This window comes from Canis lupus, chromosome 34, assembly GCF_048164855.1.
Source record: "Canis lupus baileyi chromosome 34, mCanLup2.hap1, whole genome shotgun sequence".
Lineage (NCBI taxonomy): Eukaryota > Metazoa > Chordata > Mammalia > Carnivora > Canidae > Canis > Canis lupus.
The window spans coordinates 14,029,569-14,047,522 of NC_132871.1; the positions used below are offsets into that span (position 1 = coordinate 14,029,569).

The 17,954-nt window shown below is 40.2% G+C and overlaps 1 protein-coding gene across 2 annotated transcripts in view; it reads right to left on the reverse strand.

Annotated features, from left to right (window-relative positions):
* The window catches only part of ITGA6 (integrin subunit alpha 6), an 81,687-nt gene that overhangs the window by 28,645 nt on the left and 35,088 nt on the right, over window positions 1-17,954 (reverse strand). For both annotated transcript variants that reach the window (XM_072811398.1, XM_072811399.1), the window contains exons 2-10: window positions 15,748-15,872; window positions 14,210-14,289; window positions 12,341-12,596; window positions 10,519-10,650; window positions 7,154-7,364; window positions 6,225-6,418; window positions 5,991-6,079; window positions 5,189-5,307; window positions 69-167 (exon numbers count right to left, since the gene is read on the reverse strand). In XM_072811398.1, coding sequence (XP_072667499.1) covers window positions 69-167; window positions 5,189-5,307; window positions 5,991-6,079; window positions 6,225-6,418; window positions 7,154-7,364; window positions 10,519-10,650; window positions 12,341-12,596; window positions 14,210-14,289; window positions 15,748-15,872 — 1,305 coding nt within the window. The remainder of the gene's footprint in view (window positions 1-68; window positions 168-5,188; window positions 5,308-5,990; window positions 6,080-6,224; window positions 6,419-7,153; window positions 7,365-10,518; window positions 10,651-12,340; window positions 12,597-14,209; window positions 14,290-15,747; window positions 15,873-17,954) is intronic.

The following is a 17,954-nucleotide window of genomic DNA, read 5'->3' on the forward strand; positions in this document are numbered from 1 at the left end:
CAACAGGATCATCATAAAGCAGAAGTACGAAGCTGAGGGCGTTACATGCATACGGTGGAAGCTCTCACCATATCCCGCTAGGCGCCCCACATAACGTTTTCTGGCGGAGGTCAATCGTGTCAGGTGTTATGGTGACCGTTTTCTGAATATTGATCACAGGCCGGGACCTAAAAACAAAGGAGTAAAACACAGGCTCAGCCTTTGGCTACCTTGAGTGGAAAATGAATTCATATACTATCAGCTGCCTACTACATCTTAAAAATTTACCACAGGGGGAGAAAATCGTTCCCCTATTGCTACAGAAATTGTTAGCAGGTATCATTTAAAACTTGATTATACCATTTTTACCAAAGGTTTTTAAATATAACATTCATTTATAATTATAAAATGTTTTCTAATTTTAACATTAGAGTTTTTCAATGGAAAGGAACACGTGTAAAATTTGTAAAGGTCCTAGAGCTTTCAGGCAAATCATATGGCTCTGCCGCCACCCAAGCCTCCAAGTGGCCTGGTATGTCCTTCCAGACACTATCAGTGCTACTTTTCTAACATTTCAGCAGCCTTCTCCTGCCTATCCACAGATCTAGTTCCTGGTTTCTCAAAGCTGGTGGTGCTGCTCTGCACCCACACATCATCAGAGATTTAACCAGCCCCTCGTATGAGTAGACACTTACGCTGCTTTTAGGCTTGTAGCTCTGGCAAACGTCCTTCTTGTACATATTTCTAGGCACATGTTTGAATTCTGCTATAGGATGAACTCCTAGCAGAATTCCTCAGTTGAAGAGTATGTGCGTGTTTAATTACTTATGAGCAATCTTGCCAAAATACCCCCCCCCTTTAAAAAACTCAAAACCCACATACACCTCGTACCCAAGATGCTCACTATCAGGGTTTCTACATACACATGAATTGTAGTAATACAGGCAATCCCAAGCTGACAGGTCTCCATCCTACAAACGTTTGCGCTTCCTTCCCATCCCCAGCCTTAAGTCTTTGTCCTTCTGCCACCAGAATGGGCTACAACTTTTCTACCCCCACAGTAGCTCCATAAGCAAAAATTCAAGCCTTTAGCCTTTCCCATCTCTCCTCTGCCTAACCCCAGCCTCACAAACACACTCAAGCAGCTGGAATCCCATACCTTTGGCCCTTCTCACCATATAAAAACATCTTGCTGTCCCTTACATCTTCTCCCCTACCTCCCACAGCCAAAGGGGTCAACACCACCAGCCTATTTCTGACCTCTGCCACAAAATCCAAGTATATGGTGCAAGTGGGATGGGGGAGGTAGGCCCCGCTCATCTCCATCACTCCCCAGCCAGAACGCAGAATGGGATCCATGGTCTCATTACCACATGGATCCAGTTAGACTGACTTTCCTGGGCTTCTGGTAAACCAGCCATCCTGGGGAAGAGTATTTGATAGGATAATGCATTCCAAATCCCAAATGGCGAGCTGGAACTTCTGGAATCAATCTGTCGGTAGGCTAGAGAAGACCCGAGTACATTCATGGGCAGAGTGGGAGTCTATAAAAGGACAAATACTGTCCTCACATTCCTGTTTATAAATTTCCTTTTACCTCAACTGTTGACTTTTCTATTATTATTTTAGATAGCTGTTAGTTTTCTAAGATACTAACCAGATATTCCTAATTAAAGTTTTGAAAGCATATTTTAAGAAGGAAAAATCCAAATATTGAAAATCCAATTGCTACAGAAGCAACAGTGTTTTACAGATGATAGTATTAAGGCCCTGACGAGACATAAATATCAGAAGGAAATATTTTAACACAGTTCTGCCTAAAACATTTTTATTTCTGTTTTCTATTTAAAATTCTTTTTACTTTTTTTTTTTTTTTTTTTTTTTTTTTAAGTAAACTCTATACCCATCCTAGGATTCAAACTCAAGACCTTGAGATCCAGTGTTGCATGCTCTTCCGACCGAGCTAGCCAGGTGCCCCCCCCCCTTTTTAAACACAACAATATATACAAAATTTGAATGCACAACACATGATGAATCAGGAAAATTGTGCCTTAACACATGAAGCAAATCTTTCTGGTTCAGCTACCTCTCGTTTGTTTGGCATTTATTTATGAACTACCTTGAAGTACTATTATGATTTCAGGGGGAAAAATGCATAGATGTTGTGATCCTAGGCTCCCAGGATCCAGCCTCAAATTAAGCAGTTCTGGGCTTCCAGTTCTCCATTTGTAAAATAAGGGAATTAAGTTCTCCTATTTATATGAAAAGATGTTAAAATTTACTTTTGTGCTATGTTTGAGCAAAGAAGGAACAAGTTCATAGGGTTCATAGTCAACCTACTTATTAGGACACGAATACTTTAATACATGCCAGCTATATTCAGCGGCAAATATTTAACTAAAAATAGGTTATGTGCTGAGAAAACTTGGTAACCAAATTTTGGTATAGGAACTCAAGGCGTCTTGATACCTGAGGGCTATACCTCAACTAGAAGTGCACACTGCATTTTGATGCACACTTAGCTGCATGTTACATACTCTTCTACCTTTTAAAAACATTGAATATTTTAAGGGGTGCCTGGGTGCCGCAATCTGTCAAGCATCTGACTCTTCGTTTTGGCTCCAGTCGTGATCTCAGGGTTGTGGGATCAAGCCCTGTGTCAGGCTCCACACTAAGCATGGAGTCTGCTTAGAGATTCCTTTGCCCTCCCCACTGCGCCCCTCCTGCTTATGTACACGCTCTCTCTCTCTCTCTAAAAAAAAAAAATCGTTAAAAAATAAAAAACATTGAATATTTTAAGATTAATACCTATATGAACAAAGAGAAACAGGCATAATATAAAGGCAGTGTTTGAGAACCAGCGGACAGACCAGAGGCCAAATGCTTTAACTTCAGAGGGCACACAGAACCACACACTCCCCAGTGTGACAGCTTAGGTGGCCCCCTGGGTTCCTAGGACAGATATGTATCACCACAACACAAACCACTGCTGATCTATTGATGTTTTCCCCAAGGCTTCGCTTTTCTCAATCACGTACACACGTTCATTTAGTTAACTTTTTTTCCTTTTAACTTTCTTTGTCCTCACTAACATCTCAGATACATTCTTCTCCACTTCTTTTCAGGTCTCCTACTCCTGCTATCTGTAATTTCTGTGGTGGTTCTTCGTTTTCACGTGAAAGGCTTTCACAGATCTTGCCATCTAATCAGAAAACTATTTTTCTATGATATTCTATATACATATACTATATTCTATATTTTTATAGTCTTTTCAGAAGCATCTTCTTGACATCAGTTTCTTACCCCCAGAGGTTTTGCTTAGGATTATATTTTAGATAATGAGACTACATCTCTACCTGACACTTTTCTCGAAGTCTACAGGATAATGATAGGTTTTTTTTTTCCTTTAGGGTTTCACTGTACATTAGCACCCATTTGAAACATCTTTAAAGGGGTTCCTGGGTGGCTTAGTCGGTTAAGAGTCTGCCTTCGGCTCAGATCATGATCCCAGGGTCCTGGGAGCAAGCCCCACATTGGGCTCCCTGATCGGTGAAGAGCCTGCTGCTTCTCCTTCTCTCTCTGCCACTCCCCCTGCTTGTGCTATCAAATAAATAAAATATTTTAAAAAATAAAATGTCTTTAAGAAAAATAGCTATAAAGTAAAATAGTTAAAAAAGAAAGAAAAACCCAAATGGTCTAACAATCCAAGAAATGCAAATTTAGCCAAAAGATGAGGTTACATAGCACATGGGCAAAAATCAAATAGATTCATCATGTTCAATCCTATTATAGGTGTGAGAAACGAGGCTTCTCATAGCTTGCTACCACGAACATAAACTGTCACAATCTCTCTGCAGATATATGTATTAATACAAAAAATGTGCTAACTTTTATCCCAGAGATGCTATTTCCAGGAATTTTTCTTAAGGAAAAAAACCACCACCCTATTACATAGAGATGTATAATATACTGTAGCACACTATTTATATTAGCTACAGGTCAGAGACTAATAATTCCATCAACTGAAAATTAAATGCATAGAATGAAATAATATTAACTTGTTAAAAAAATAAGATGGATGTGTCTATACTGACAAGATTAGATTTTTAAGAATCAAAAGAGATTAGGTTTTTAAGAACCAGATTAGAGAACAGGAGTTGAAAATGGTCCTCAGATGATGCCCTAGAAGCAGAAACATACCCAAAATTATCCAAAGTTATTTTGTGGAAGATGGGAATATTGGGGAACTTGCAATTTCTGAAGTTATGTATTAACTTTTTTTTTTTTTTTACAAGAATGTGCTACTTTTAAAATTAAAAATGAAATAAATGACTTTTAATGGTGGTCCCCAGCAGTGATGAGACCACTAGGAAAAAGAGGACTCCAGCAAAGCTCACAGGCAAACCCATACAGCCTTTCTGGAGGTCATTTTGGTGAATCTGAATCTAAAGTCTGAAAACCTCTATGAGCTCCCACTCAGCAAATTTACCTTTAAGGAATTTATCATGAGGAAATAATTCAGGACATGTACAAAAGCTACAAAAGCAAGGATGTTTACCAGCCTGTGTATCATGAAAAACCACAAACCTAGAAAGCAGCATAAATATCCAACAGCATGGCAACTGTTAAATAAACTAGACCTAACCCTGTGACACTTTACAAGTGGCCATTAACTTCATCTCAGAAAAGTGCTCAAGGGCAGGGGGAGAGCCCCCCATGCGCTACAAACTCACTGACATTGAGAAAATGCACTGGGCATTACAAACTGACAAAAGCAGATTGCAAAACAATATGTACATTACTAGCTGTTTTGTTAAATATACACGAACATTCACAGAACACAAAAGACTTAGAAACCAAAATTTTGGAGTTTATTAATAACAGATAGTTAAAGGGGATTCTTATTTCCTTTCTTATTTTCTCTGTACTGTCAAATTTTATGTTTTCTTTTAATCAAAATATAAGGTTTTAAAAGTACCTATGAAGTAAAAATTTTTCACCAGTTGTGACTTTCTTCTCAATTCAAAATTAGTAGGGTATTACAAAATAGGTTTTTATCACGTGGTTATGCCACTGTTGAAAAAAAATCTTCAAAATCCATAAGCCTTTGACTTGAGATATAGGTATTATGATTTTCAATTAAAAAGGTCAAAATCTGAGGAGAATCTGAGTACTGAACATACGCAAACTGAAGTCGGCAATCACATACCTGAACACGGTTACTGAATCTGAGAGAGAGCCAACAGCGACATCAGGGTAGGAATTTCTATCAAGGTCCATATTTCCAGCAATTGAATATCCAAAATAAGGGGATTTACCCTCAAGGATCTGAAATAAGCAGGGCATCAGAATGATCAGTGGGCTGATCCACAATGCACTTTTCTATACCACAATGAGCTCTTCTATGCTTTGAAGAAGCCACATGTGTCCTTGTAAACTGCAGGTCAAAAGTTCACTAATATATTATACTAAATGATAAATAAATTATAAGTATATATGTGCTCCAACACTTCATACATTTTATTCCATAGACGTCATCTGCTTTACATTATATCTCAAAGGATCAAAGAGCCAATTTTTGATGAGCTTCTTTACCTGCCCTCCAAATGTCTTATTTTTCTCAAGAGCAATTTTTAATTTTTGGAGTCTCAATTCTCCATGTAATCACAACCATCTATTTCATTTGCCCCATTTTACCTCCAGGTAGTATGCTACTAAAGGAAAGAGCTCACATTTCCATCTATTTATGCTATCTGGGTAAAACTGTCTTTTCCTTTGGATTACTTTGATTCCTAGTTTATCTAAGAAATTGGACAAATAAATGCAATGATGTGCTTATTTTAAATCTCTCTCCAAGCTATCTTCTAATAATACATTTTTAAAAACCCCACAAAGTTCATACTATTCGTAGATAAAACACGAGTAGTGTGAAAATGCACACAAACCCAAATAACCTATTAGAAGGCAAAAAGCGGAGACCCTTATCGTAGAAATCCAGGCTGTCTGGTTACCTGTGTTGGCTTGGTATTTATGCCATTCGGGGATCCATGATAGATAAAAACCTTCCCCATATCATCATAAGGAGCTCCAACTGCAATATCTGTTGACAACATCACATTTCAACAAACACTACATTTTAAAAATGTTCCAATATGATGATTCAAAATAAGATGCGACAGAATTATTTTAGATGATCAAATAATCCATCTAGGAGCATCATAACTATTTCACAGTCTATTACCTACCTGGGTAGCCATCTTGATTAATATCACCAATATTTTTTACTGCAATGCCAAACATGGAATCTTTGGTTCCATTAAGACGAATTGGCTTGACATTATTCCACCTCCCTTGCTGGTTAATGTAAACATACACAGCACCTCCAACTTCTCCATCTCTATCAAAGTACTGTGGGGCTCCAATAACTATATCCTGCCACCTAAAAACATAATGAGAGATGAGTGAACCATCAGCTAAAATACCAGTGAGCTCACAAAGAATAACGCCATCCCAGGTACTAAGAACACAGAGACAGGATGTAGGAAGGACCTCAAATCTGATATTGATTTCTCATCAATTAAAACATTTTTTTAGGTACGGTTATGTAATGTTTAGATACTGTAATGTTTAGGCACGTAAGTGTTTATGTTATGTTCAGGTAAGACATTTTGCACAGGAGCCTGCAATAAATTCCCATAGAACATCACCAAAGGTAAGAACCTAGAGACAATCCTTAAGTTAGAACAAGAGTGCACAGACTCTACACTCCCCCGCCACCCAAGCTGGCACCACCAGACATAAATATTACTTTGTCACCCATCCCTATTTTCAAAAGGACATTCTGGATGCTCCAACAGCTCCCTAAGCCACAGAACAGAAGAACCACGTGGGTATCATTTTTTGAGTGATTTTCCCCCAAAATTTTAATTCTCACAGACCCATGATCCCAAAACATAAGTAAAAACTGAAAACTGAAATTTTAAATTACCTGGGGAGGGTAATGAATGCTGCCAAAATACAAGTGATAAAGATGTTGTGGCAGGATGGTAAAAATCTGGCAGCAAAAATATTCTTTGAATCAACTAACCTGAAAGGATGGCTCTTCTCAAGACCTATAAAAGCCAAAGAACCAACGGTTTCTTGGCAAAGATAAAATAACCTAAGACGCTCTTACCCATCTTTGTTAAGGTCCGCCACTGCCACGTCATAACCAAATGATGAAGCCAGACCTTCCCCGTCAAAAATGTACTCAGGGAGAAGATGTGCAGACTTCATGTCTCTTTTTAGCAAAACCACAGCTCCACTGTGATTGGCTCTTGGAGCACCAGACACGAAAGTGATCTCATCTTTAGAGACAATACCTTTTCCTGAGTCCAAAGAAAAGCCTAGAAAAAAACAAAATAACAGTTCACATCACCCTATATTTCAGGAGGTATCTAACACTGGTAACCCCATCGCTGCCTTTTCCTCCGGCCTCCCACCCCTTACTTTCTGGGCCTCTCTCCCAGCGATCAGATTTACAACATGAAAGAGCTAGAGCTAAGAGGTTTGACCTAAGTACAAAGTAGTAGGCTAGTTCATTGCTTCCTATGGAAATATATTGACTTTTAAATGAAAGCACCCATGCTATTTGGCATATGTGTAAAATGAATCACAAAGCATTCGTGCGTCTTAAGAAGCTGTTTGCAATCCATTTTAATACTGGGACTATGGTAAAAGGAGATCAAGCTAGATACTAAATTATCACGGGGAAGTATACAGAGGGATACAACAGGACACAACATACCTGGGTGCATGCTATAGGGTTCTGCTATAATGTAATGGTTAGTAACTTCCATATTCATCAATCTCCTTAGTAATCAGGCAGGAACAAACGCTAGCATCATTCATATACCACAAGGCAGCATTTCAATATTGTGGACCAATTTAATTCTCAGACACAAACATGCAAACAAGACCATGATTGGTGAGATAAAGTATTTGAGAACCTAGTATGAACAATAGAGGTGAGCTAGTTGTCACTGGTGACAATTACATACTTGTTCAGAGGGTAGAAAATGCTAGACTCCTAATCACAAATCATCAGGTAGGATGTCAGATAACAGACTAAGTGAGGTCCGGTAGCAAGTGAATATAAACGTCTACGTCAAAACCACTCAAATTAAGCAAATCTTGCTATATTAAGGTGAGGCAGATACAGGCTCACCCTTTTTATTGTGATTTATAAAAAAGCTTCACCACTACTGTTACGGTTCTCAAACTGAAGTGAGTTGAAAAATATGATGAGCTCCAAGTTTAGAACAGGGTGATATAATCAAATCCAGCTCTGAAAACCATCTGGGCAGCAGAGCCTCAAGCATGGCATGCTTTTCATGTGTGCTTCACTTGAAATGAAATAGAAAATAAAAAGATTTATGCTCTGTATGGATCAAAAAAAAATTTTTTTAATGACCATGACCAAGACAATTTTTTTGTCATCTCAGAGGTCACAAACCTAGGTAGCTATTCATCATCACATCAGGGGATGTGTTGGGCTTCTCCCTGGGAGGCTGTGTTTTATAAACAAACTGATCAGGATCTGTATAGGAAACGCTGGTCAAAAACAGCAGGCCTAGACACATGCATGGAACGGAAGAGATTGAAGAGAAAGCAATTATGCTTCGTAAGAGGCACAGCAGCTACTGCTGCTCCCGCTGGACGACGAGGCCGCCGCCACATCTGGCAAGCCACCCTTTTTTGCCAGCTTCCAAAACCTCAAGCAGATCATTTTATTCCTCAAACCACTGATTTTTTGAAATGACAGATGCACAGACAGCATGGACAACAAAAACGTAACAATACAAACTTGACTGTGTCCCCCTCCAGGCATCCACTTTTGAGGGAATTCATTCTTCAAAGTGGCAAACGTGTTTAATAAAATATGCAAAATCTTTTCTTTTTTTTTTTTTTTTTATGCAAAATCTTTTCGAATGCTCTAGGAGCAACTATGTTTCTAAAAATCCAAGGGCATCTATCTTAAAGACGGAAGTGCTGGTTTCCTGACTGGAAAACCGTGACCAGGTTTCTTGACTGTTAAATTGTAATTTAAAATTACTTCTGATCATAAATAATCCCTAAGTACCACATTTGATGGGAGGCTGCCTAGTAAAACATATTCAAATAAGATCCAGGTTTGTTGATGATATTTACCCTGAAAAATCATATTTAATAACCGAGACTGCAAACTGCTGGTGCCTGTATCCCATCTCCGTCCTGCAATGCCACCGACCTCGCTGGCACTCACACACCGAGCTGCTTCCCACTCTGCCTCCTAGTCACCAGCCTTTCTTTCCCTGGCTGAGGGATCAGCAAATGTGGGACCTTGGACTACAAAATTAATCTCCCTAAGTCACACTTTTTTTTCAATCAGCAAAAGAGGGACAATCATATTTATTGTATAATATTGATGGGAAAATCAAGTAACACCTGTATAGCGGCAAATACAGCATATAGTCGGCACTTAATAAGTGGTAAGTTTAACTTTTCTTTGCCCTCTTCTATTCCTTCAAACCAAATGTTTAATTTGGAGGGAAGGGGGAGTGTCTGCAAGGCTTTTTTTTTTTTTTTTTTTTAATTAACAGTACCGTTCATGCATATCTATATAATTAGAACAGTTTAAGAATATGCTTCCTAACACATTGTTTAGAATTATTCTTACGTTTTTACTTTCACCTTCCACTGTTCCAGTAACCTCTCTAGCATAGGGATACTTTCAAAAAAAAATAGGTTATTATTTAGGATTAGGAGATTTTTTACATTTTTTTCCAAGAAATGCACAATAATTATTCTTTATGTCAACTCATACCAAGAATTAAAGCTTTTAAAAGCCTTTGTGTAATTACCATAATGCACATGAATAATTTAGGACACCCATTAGTAATGCAAACGAGCCTTAGGAGTTAGGGAATTGGCACTTAGACACAATCTGGGTGTCCTCAAAGCTGCTCTAGCAGTCCTACTCAGCTTCAGCTGGAAAGCCATGGTGCCACCCGCCAGGGGCCCTGTGACATGGGGCCCCCAATCCAGAAGCAGGGCCGACCCTTGGAGAAGAAGTCACAAGGGAAGGACCTGGAGGTCTTGACCTGCCACTTCAGAGTAACTTCATAAATGTAGCTCTTAAGAGTATCTCTAGAAGGAAGCACTAACTGGAGAGACGCAGCAGCTCAGCTTTCTGCTGAGATCCATCATTTTCCCTCCTGGGCTGCAGGAACAGCCTGTTTCAGGTTACAGGGGCTGACACCAGCTCAAGAGACAGACTTCCCTGCGGGACAATTTTAGGAGAGGGTAGGTTTCCACCTGCTTCAGGGGAACACAGGTCAGAAGGGAAGGGTCCCAAGCATCAGTCAGGTGACCTTAGGATCACCAAAGCTTAAATCCAATGCAGCCACAGGCCCCTGGCTTTGCCTGGCTACTCTCAGCCTCCAAGTCCAGGGTCCTGGGAGGACAGTGTCACACTGAGGCATCTGCAAAGGCGGGCAAGCCAGCTGCGCTCGATCCTACCTAAGTAACTGTTAGCGGGAACAGGAACTAGACTTTCGTCATGGTCGGTCTCTCCACCAACTTCATAAGGCCCATCTTCAAAGATGTTCATGTCAAAAAAAGTGTTATTCTTTTGCTCTACACGAACAATGCCTAAAGAAATGAAATGGCAAAAAAACAAACAAACAAACAAAAAACACATGAAGATGGAATAAAATAAAAGATGTTTCCTAATAAACATGCCTCACGTTATCACCATAAGGACAGGAAGAAAAGTCTAGACAAAGGGAAAAAGGACAAAGGAAAGAGAAGACTTTTGAGGTTATTAAAGTTAAAAAATCAAGTTCACGTGAATTTTTACAAAGAAATTTGTTCTAGCAATTAAAAAAAAATGCCAATGCCCCATGCATTGTTAGGAATTCTCTCTATAATGCCATAATACCAGATGGAAAATGAAATGTTTACTTAGTTAAATCTACTTCTAGAAAGTAACTTTCTAAGAATTATATGAGCCTGGTGTGTTTTACATTTTCTGTAATCTATATCAATAGATATAGATCCTATTTTCTGATCCTATATCAATTTACCTACTTTACTATAATGTAAAAATGTTGTGATCCTTTCTCCAAATCACTTTAACGAAGATTTCTTCTCTCTAAAATTTTCACAATTAACAGGTAAAAAGAGAAGATTTCCTAGAATAAGCCCACTATGGGACTTTTAAAAATGGTAATATTTTAAGTCAGGGTTTATAAAGCAGGTAAGACAGGTTTCCCATAAACATATACATACATAACTGTGGGTGTCTTTGTTGTTTTACTCCAAATGGCATCTATTCTTGCTACAATAAAACTATTTCTAAATTCAATGTGTTATTTTGATTAGGTCAATGTAACCTGACAAATACTGTTAAGTTGGGGGTGCAGAGGCCAAAGGAAATTACTCCCAAAGGTTACTATGGATGACAGAAAGAGGAAGGTGTCCTCAAAGATGATTTCTAATAGGAATTCAAACTTGAGAGATTTTTCTGATGCAGAAGGGAAAATATTCCTAAGTTTTTCTTAAGGAGAAAAAATGTTATAATATTTATTTTAATAAATTTCACACAAAAAAATGTCTTATGTCTAAATCCTATGCATTTCTCTTCATTATGCATTAGAGTTAAATTAATTGTCCTGGATAACATAGTGGTTTTCTATGCCTGCCTCATTTCTTCAGAGAAGTTAAACTTTATTACAGGAGCTGACCAGATTTGCCCAAATTGAGAGTCCTTCTCCCTCCCAGGGTCTCCTTTTATCTACATCACAATCCTAATTAAACAACTTTCCTATAAATTTTCTAAAACTATCATCTCAAAATTCCCTGATTTGTCATCTACCCTTCTTTTTTGCTTTATTAGCAAACTACTGCCTTTTAAGATAATATATAATGAAAGAAATGTCTGTATCAAAACACTGTTACTTGTATATGACACCGCTCAATTATTTTGTTTTCAGATCACTACCTTAACATGTTTACTAACATTAAAACTGAAAAAACTTTCAGCCTCAAGAAAATGCGGAAACAGAAAAAACTGCAAATGTTAATTATTATATTCTTAGAGAAAAAAGTTAACTACTTGTATTAATATAAATTCCTGGTAAAGGGGAAAACTATCTTCAAACATATATTCACACTACTGTTTTTGAAATCATGTAATTGAGAGAATATCCTACCTTACTTCTATAATATACAAGTGCCTTATAATACATTTTGGTTTAACCTAAAATATACTCAATCATGGTACATAGAAGAGAAATTATGTAGTCATTCTAATCTCTATTGCTACAAATACATGTCATACCTTTCCAGTTATAAGTGCCCGGGGCTCCAAACACAATGTAATGGAAGTCTTTAGTAAAAGTAGCTGCTACTCCTTGCTGGCAAGAACCAAATTTTTCATGGCCTCTCAATCGGCCATCGCAAAAACTCCAGTCTCCTCCATCCATGTCATCCTCAATCCTGAGATTCTGACTCAGGACGTAACACCTTCCAAAGATATCTCGGGATTCCTGCTTTGTATTGACATGTTGCCTTTTTTCATATCGGTGAGCACATGTCTGCAAACAGATGGAGTAGAGTAGCCTATTCATTTCTATAAACCTCATGTTTATTATTGGACCATTTTATCAATTTGTAATAAAGAGATTAATTCTAAATGGGACCAGATCCAAAACCAGCAACTGCTCCCCAAAGTGGCATATGGAGACCACTGGCTAGCATATAAGAACTAGGACTTTGGTCTCATTCTCACCCGAAGAATAATGCTCCAGTCCAAATACTGGATGTCAATCTGTAATCCACAGGAAATTTATGTGTAATTTTACTTGTCACATCAACAATGGGAAACATCTTATTTTATTTTCTTAACTTAATTAGGCTTTCACATCAGTATATTTATGAAAATATGTAATTATATTCCAGAGGAGAGAAATCAGACATATTTCCATAGGAACCAGGCAAACAACAGTTAAAACAAAGACCACTATTTCCTTATAACCAGTACTAACTTATGCTCTAAATGCCGATTAAGTTTATTTTAAAAGGCAGAGAGAATTACACTGCCAGAAAAGATGGAATAATCTCTATAATTTACAAGGTATTCATGGTTACCCTCCATGTACCATAGGCTGACTACCAGACTTCATGATATCCACGTTGATTTCCTGTAATCCCTTAACTATCAAAATTCAGGGTTCGGTAAAATTCTCATTTTTTTCAAAATCCTATATCTATTTGTAAGAGCAATCAGATTTTGAAAGAGACACAGAGAGAGACCATCATAATCCAGCCTGGAAGGCCACCTCCTGCAATCCACCTGATAACCTTTCCTTCACTGCCGCTTGTATTTCCTTCACTACTGCTTGTATTTGAAGATGTTGAGAACAACCAACCAGAGTTTTAAATTACCTGCTCTTACTTTCCATTACCATTCCCATATTTTTTATAACTCAAAAAGCCATACAAGGGGACACAAACCTGGGACACAAACCATCATCTAGTTGTGTTCTGCATTCTAAAGACCATCTGGTGCTTTAGGGGTATTCAGTGAAGGCTTATTAATAACTTGAGTCTGAAAATTCTAAAGAAATATATCAGAGACGTCTGGTGGCTCAACAGTTGAACATCTGCCTTCAGCTCAGGCCGTGATCCTGGGGTCCAGGGATTGAGTCCCGCAAGGGGCTCTCTGCGGGGAGCCTGCTTCTCCCTCTGCCTATGTCTCTGCCTCTTTCTGTGTCTCTCATGAAGAAATAAAGTCTTCAAAAAAAAGTGTATCAGAAGTCACAGAGGGGCGCCTGGGTGGCTCAGCTGGCTATTCATCCGACTCTTGATTTCAGCTTAGGTCATGATCTCAGGATCGTGAGATTGAGGCCCACGTCGGGCTCCACACTCACTCAGCATGGAGTCTATTTGAGATTCTCTCTCTCCTTTTCCCTCTGCCCCTCCCTCTACTTGCACACACTCTCTCTAAAGTAAAAAAATAAAAATCTTTAGAAAAAAAGAATGCCTCAATTTCTTCCTGACATCAATTCCTGCTTTAAAGCAGTGAGTGTTCTGGAATGCCCCTGTGTGTGGGCAGGACTCTGCCCGTCTTGTTCTCTGCTGTCAGCCTGGTGCTAGCACATGACAGGCACTCCGACATTGTGGAATGAGCCTGCTTCTCCACACTTACCACAACTTTGCCCCCTGGACCTTGGCTCTGCACGGTGACCCCCATCCATTGATCTTCTTTGCTTTCTGATGAAGGGTCAGCTGTGGAAAGCAGCACAGGTTACATACACATAGTTAGGACTTCAAAGTGACTGAAGCAGGCAATGAAGCAAAAGAGAACACAAATACAAGATGGTTTCTAAACTGTCTAGATTCCAAGTCTTGCTCCTCAGCAAATTCAATTACTCAATCCAGAAAAATTATTTCTCCTTTTAAGAAAATAGGGTAAGTGCTTACTGGTAAGAATCTTCTTAAAATTCTTTACATAAAATATATAGCTTTACTTGATGGCCCCATGCTCATTCTGACTGACAACCAGGATCCTGAGTACAAAAAGCTATTTGAAAATTATAAGACTCAGGAGTAGCCTTCCCACAAATGCGACTTAACGCAAAGATGTAAAAATCCAGTTTCCAAACTCCAGTTGCCATCCACAAGAAGTGGATATTTCTCCTCAGACCCAAATTTGTTATTTACATAATAGCATGAATTACTCTTTTCTTTCTTGGAGATGGGAAGACAAGGCCTCAGACTCACTTTAGTTGTTCTATCAATGCCGAAAAAGGAAAGCGATATATTTAGTTTTTACCCCCTTCCCCTCCGAAAGGGAGAAACCATAAATATCATCATGTATGTGTTCATTTCAGCATCAATCTGAACCTACTGTATGACCCTATATCCAAATTTTTGCCTTCCTCAATGAGAAGGCAGGCATGATTTTTTTAAAATCTTGAATCGTTACAAAAATGTGAAAACTAAACAACCTTAAATAGAGAGAAGCCAAAATGTTGAAGAGTGATTATGTCTAGATTACCCATGGGCTTTTGGTTTTTCCCTTATATAGGTTGGTTATCTTTTACAAGTTTCCCCACAATTAACATATCATTTTCTATTCAGTGAAGAGAAAAAAAACCACACAAGTGTTATTTCTGAAAGATGAAAAAGCAAGAGAAGAACATAAACGTGAATCTGCAAATCTACTTAGACCAGATATGTCAAATCTGGCTTGCTTGGAAGCTTCTCAGTACACTAACTGCTCTGCTCAGCATAGATCCCTCCCAACACAAGCCTCTAGTTGAGCCGGTTGGGCAAAATTATCCATGATGGTCAGCTCTCACTTCTGAGAGATCGGATATTTAAGAGTCTCTCTCGCAAATATTTGCACGTGAGAACTTCTGGCAGCTAAGCAGATTTTCTTCTTCGCTGCTCTGAATTCAGTTTAACAACCTCCTGTAGGACCTCAGCCATCACTAGGTGGCGACATCAATACACCATATCCGTTCAGAAAGCAACATCAGGAAAGGCAGCAATTCTGTGCGGATCCCAACATCACTGAAAAAGTAGATGTTTTCAGGGCAAAGAGAAACAGTCAAGACATGTCATTAAAAGAGGCCTCCTCCAAGAACAAACGCTTGGATCCCCTTTCCTTCCTCGTGGAAAGGGCAAATTGGGGTACAGGCGAGCTGGCCAAGGGGACACAGTGAAGACAGAAGAACACACCGTCGTTGTCAAATTCAATCCGTGTGCAAGGCCCTGGGGAGGTGATGTCACAGCTGTACAAGCCTCCAGTTCTGTTGGCCCTCTGCAGCGGAAGGGCCACCGCCCGGGGGGCCCCCACAAGCAACCTGTGGACAAAACAGAGAATTTGGAGACTTGAGTTTAACACAAAATTAACATTTCAGTAAATCAGAACCGAGAGATATTAGGATTATTCCTCCTGGGTCAAGAGATTCCACCCCCAACCCCCCCAAGCGCAGGTGCTGGAGACAGTAAAGGTGGAATCCTGTGACTGGCTCATGCTACACACACACACACACACACACACACACACACACACACACACACAACTAGACGAGTCAAGCCTGAGTGGAGGGGTTGTTGAAACAAGGTAAAAAGTAGGCCATCTCTCGTGGTATCAGCACCTCTCGGGGTAGGATCCTGGTGTTTTAAAACACACACTTTTCATAGAACATGACCCCTAAGCCTAGGCCCGGGACAAATGGACTTCCACAGACACTCCCACCCCGGAGGGGAAATGGCCCCATTAAACTTAACAAGCGATCATATGTCAATGTCTAACTCTGTGCCTTCCCGAGGTAATTTTCAAAGGTAATTTTGACCATACCCTGAATCTTCAGTTCGCATACTGTTAATTAAACAATGAGGCCATTCGGCCTAGGTAAGCAAAAATCTCTAAGCCTCAAGGTTATAAAATCAAACCCTAGCGACAACACATCACCAACAGCCAACCAGGCGTCAAGCTACAGCTGATTAAATAATTTTTCTTTGCTTACCAGGCTTTCCCTGGTTCCTGTTGGCAGAGCACTCTTAACCACTTCCAAACTTGCTGCTACCAGATTCCAACCATTTTTTGCTCAAATTCATAAAGCTTTTTAATATGCCTCAGTTTATCTTTTAATAATACTGATTTAGAACCTAATCTTGCCCAAGACACAAGTGAACTGAATCTCTCTCCCTCTACTCACCTCCCCCCCGCCCCCGCCCCTTTCTTTTCTCCGCCTTTCAGTGTCAGCCTTACTTTGGGCACTCTTGCCTCGGCCAGGTTCCTCCACGATCGTCCTAGCAGTCTGGCACGGAGGCTGCAGGGAGGTCCAGGCAGTGCCACCTGGGTACTGGGAATCACAGCAGTACTTCTTCCTCCCATCCCACTAAGAGGGGCCCTAACCGCAACCCACAGTCCTTAAAATCTGTTTCACAGCCAGGAGGCATCCTCACAGATCCACTATCTTTCTGCAGGATTCCTTCTGTACTCACCATCTTTGGGCCTGGCTGACTCACGGATCAGCTGGGAACAGAAACAAAGAGAAGAAACACACCTGACTGGACAGAGAGAAGGGAGACCGGAGCTGGGGGGAGAAAGGGCAGGGCACACAAATGTGAACAAACAACTTCCCAAACAGAAAATGAGCCACTCCTGGTCTTTAAGAAACCCACGAATCTCAGATGCTAAAGCAAAAACAAACAAAAAACCTGCCTACAAGCAAAACTGTCCCTACTACCTGTCTCTGATCCCAATAAAGGATTTAACCAAAACTATTTTTAAGCCAATACAATGCAGCAGGTGCAAGAGAAGGAAATGCACTCAAGAAACAGGGAGGGGGCCCGACTCTCTCCAGGGAAGGCCTGTGAAGCAGGCGATACAGAAGGAGCACTTGGGGGAACACATGTCCCTCGCACTGTCCTTCCTCCCAGATGCCTGGATGGCAGGCACAGGTCCGCTTCCACCTCGAAATCCCTCCTACATTTGAAGGGATGAGCCGCACACACCAAGATACACAAGTGGAACGGAGACTTAGGGACAAGGCAGGGCCCCTGGGTGCCTCGAAGTTCTTGGCAGAGGGTACAGGCAAGGCCGAGGCCACAGGGCGTCTCCTCAGGACCGCCACACACACATTCCACCCATGTGGTCCCAGATCCCAGGAGCTCCGACAAGTAGCTGGGAAGCAAGAACCGGCCTCGACCGTAAGTGAGCAAAGCTCAATTACCTGGCAGATCTGGGGATGCAACCCTGACCCCGGGACCGGGCGGGATTAGCAAAGTGCTGGGGGCCAGAGCACTGAATCACAGGATGTGAGCCCTGGAAACAGCAGAGCATCCAGCCCTCTAATTTTACAGATAAGAAAACAGAGGCCTTCGCATTGCAAGGAGGGTAATTACTCTGCCCCTGAGCTCTCCCAGCTAGATAC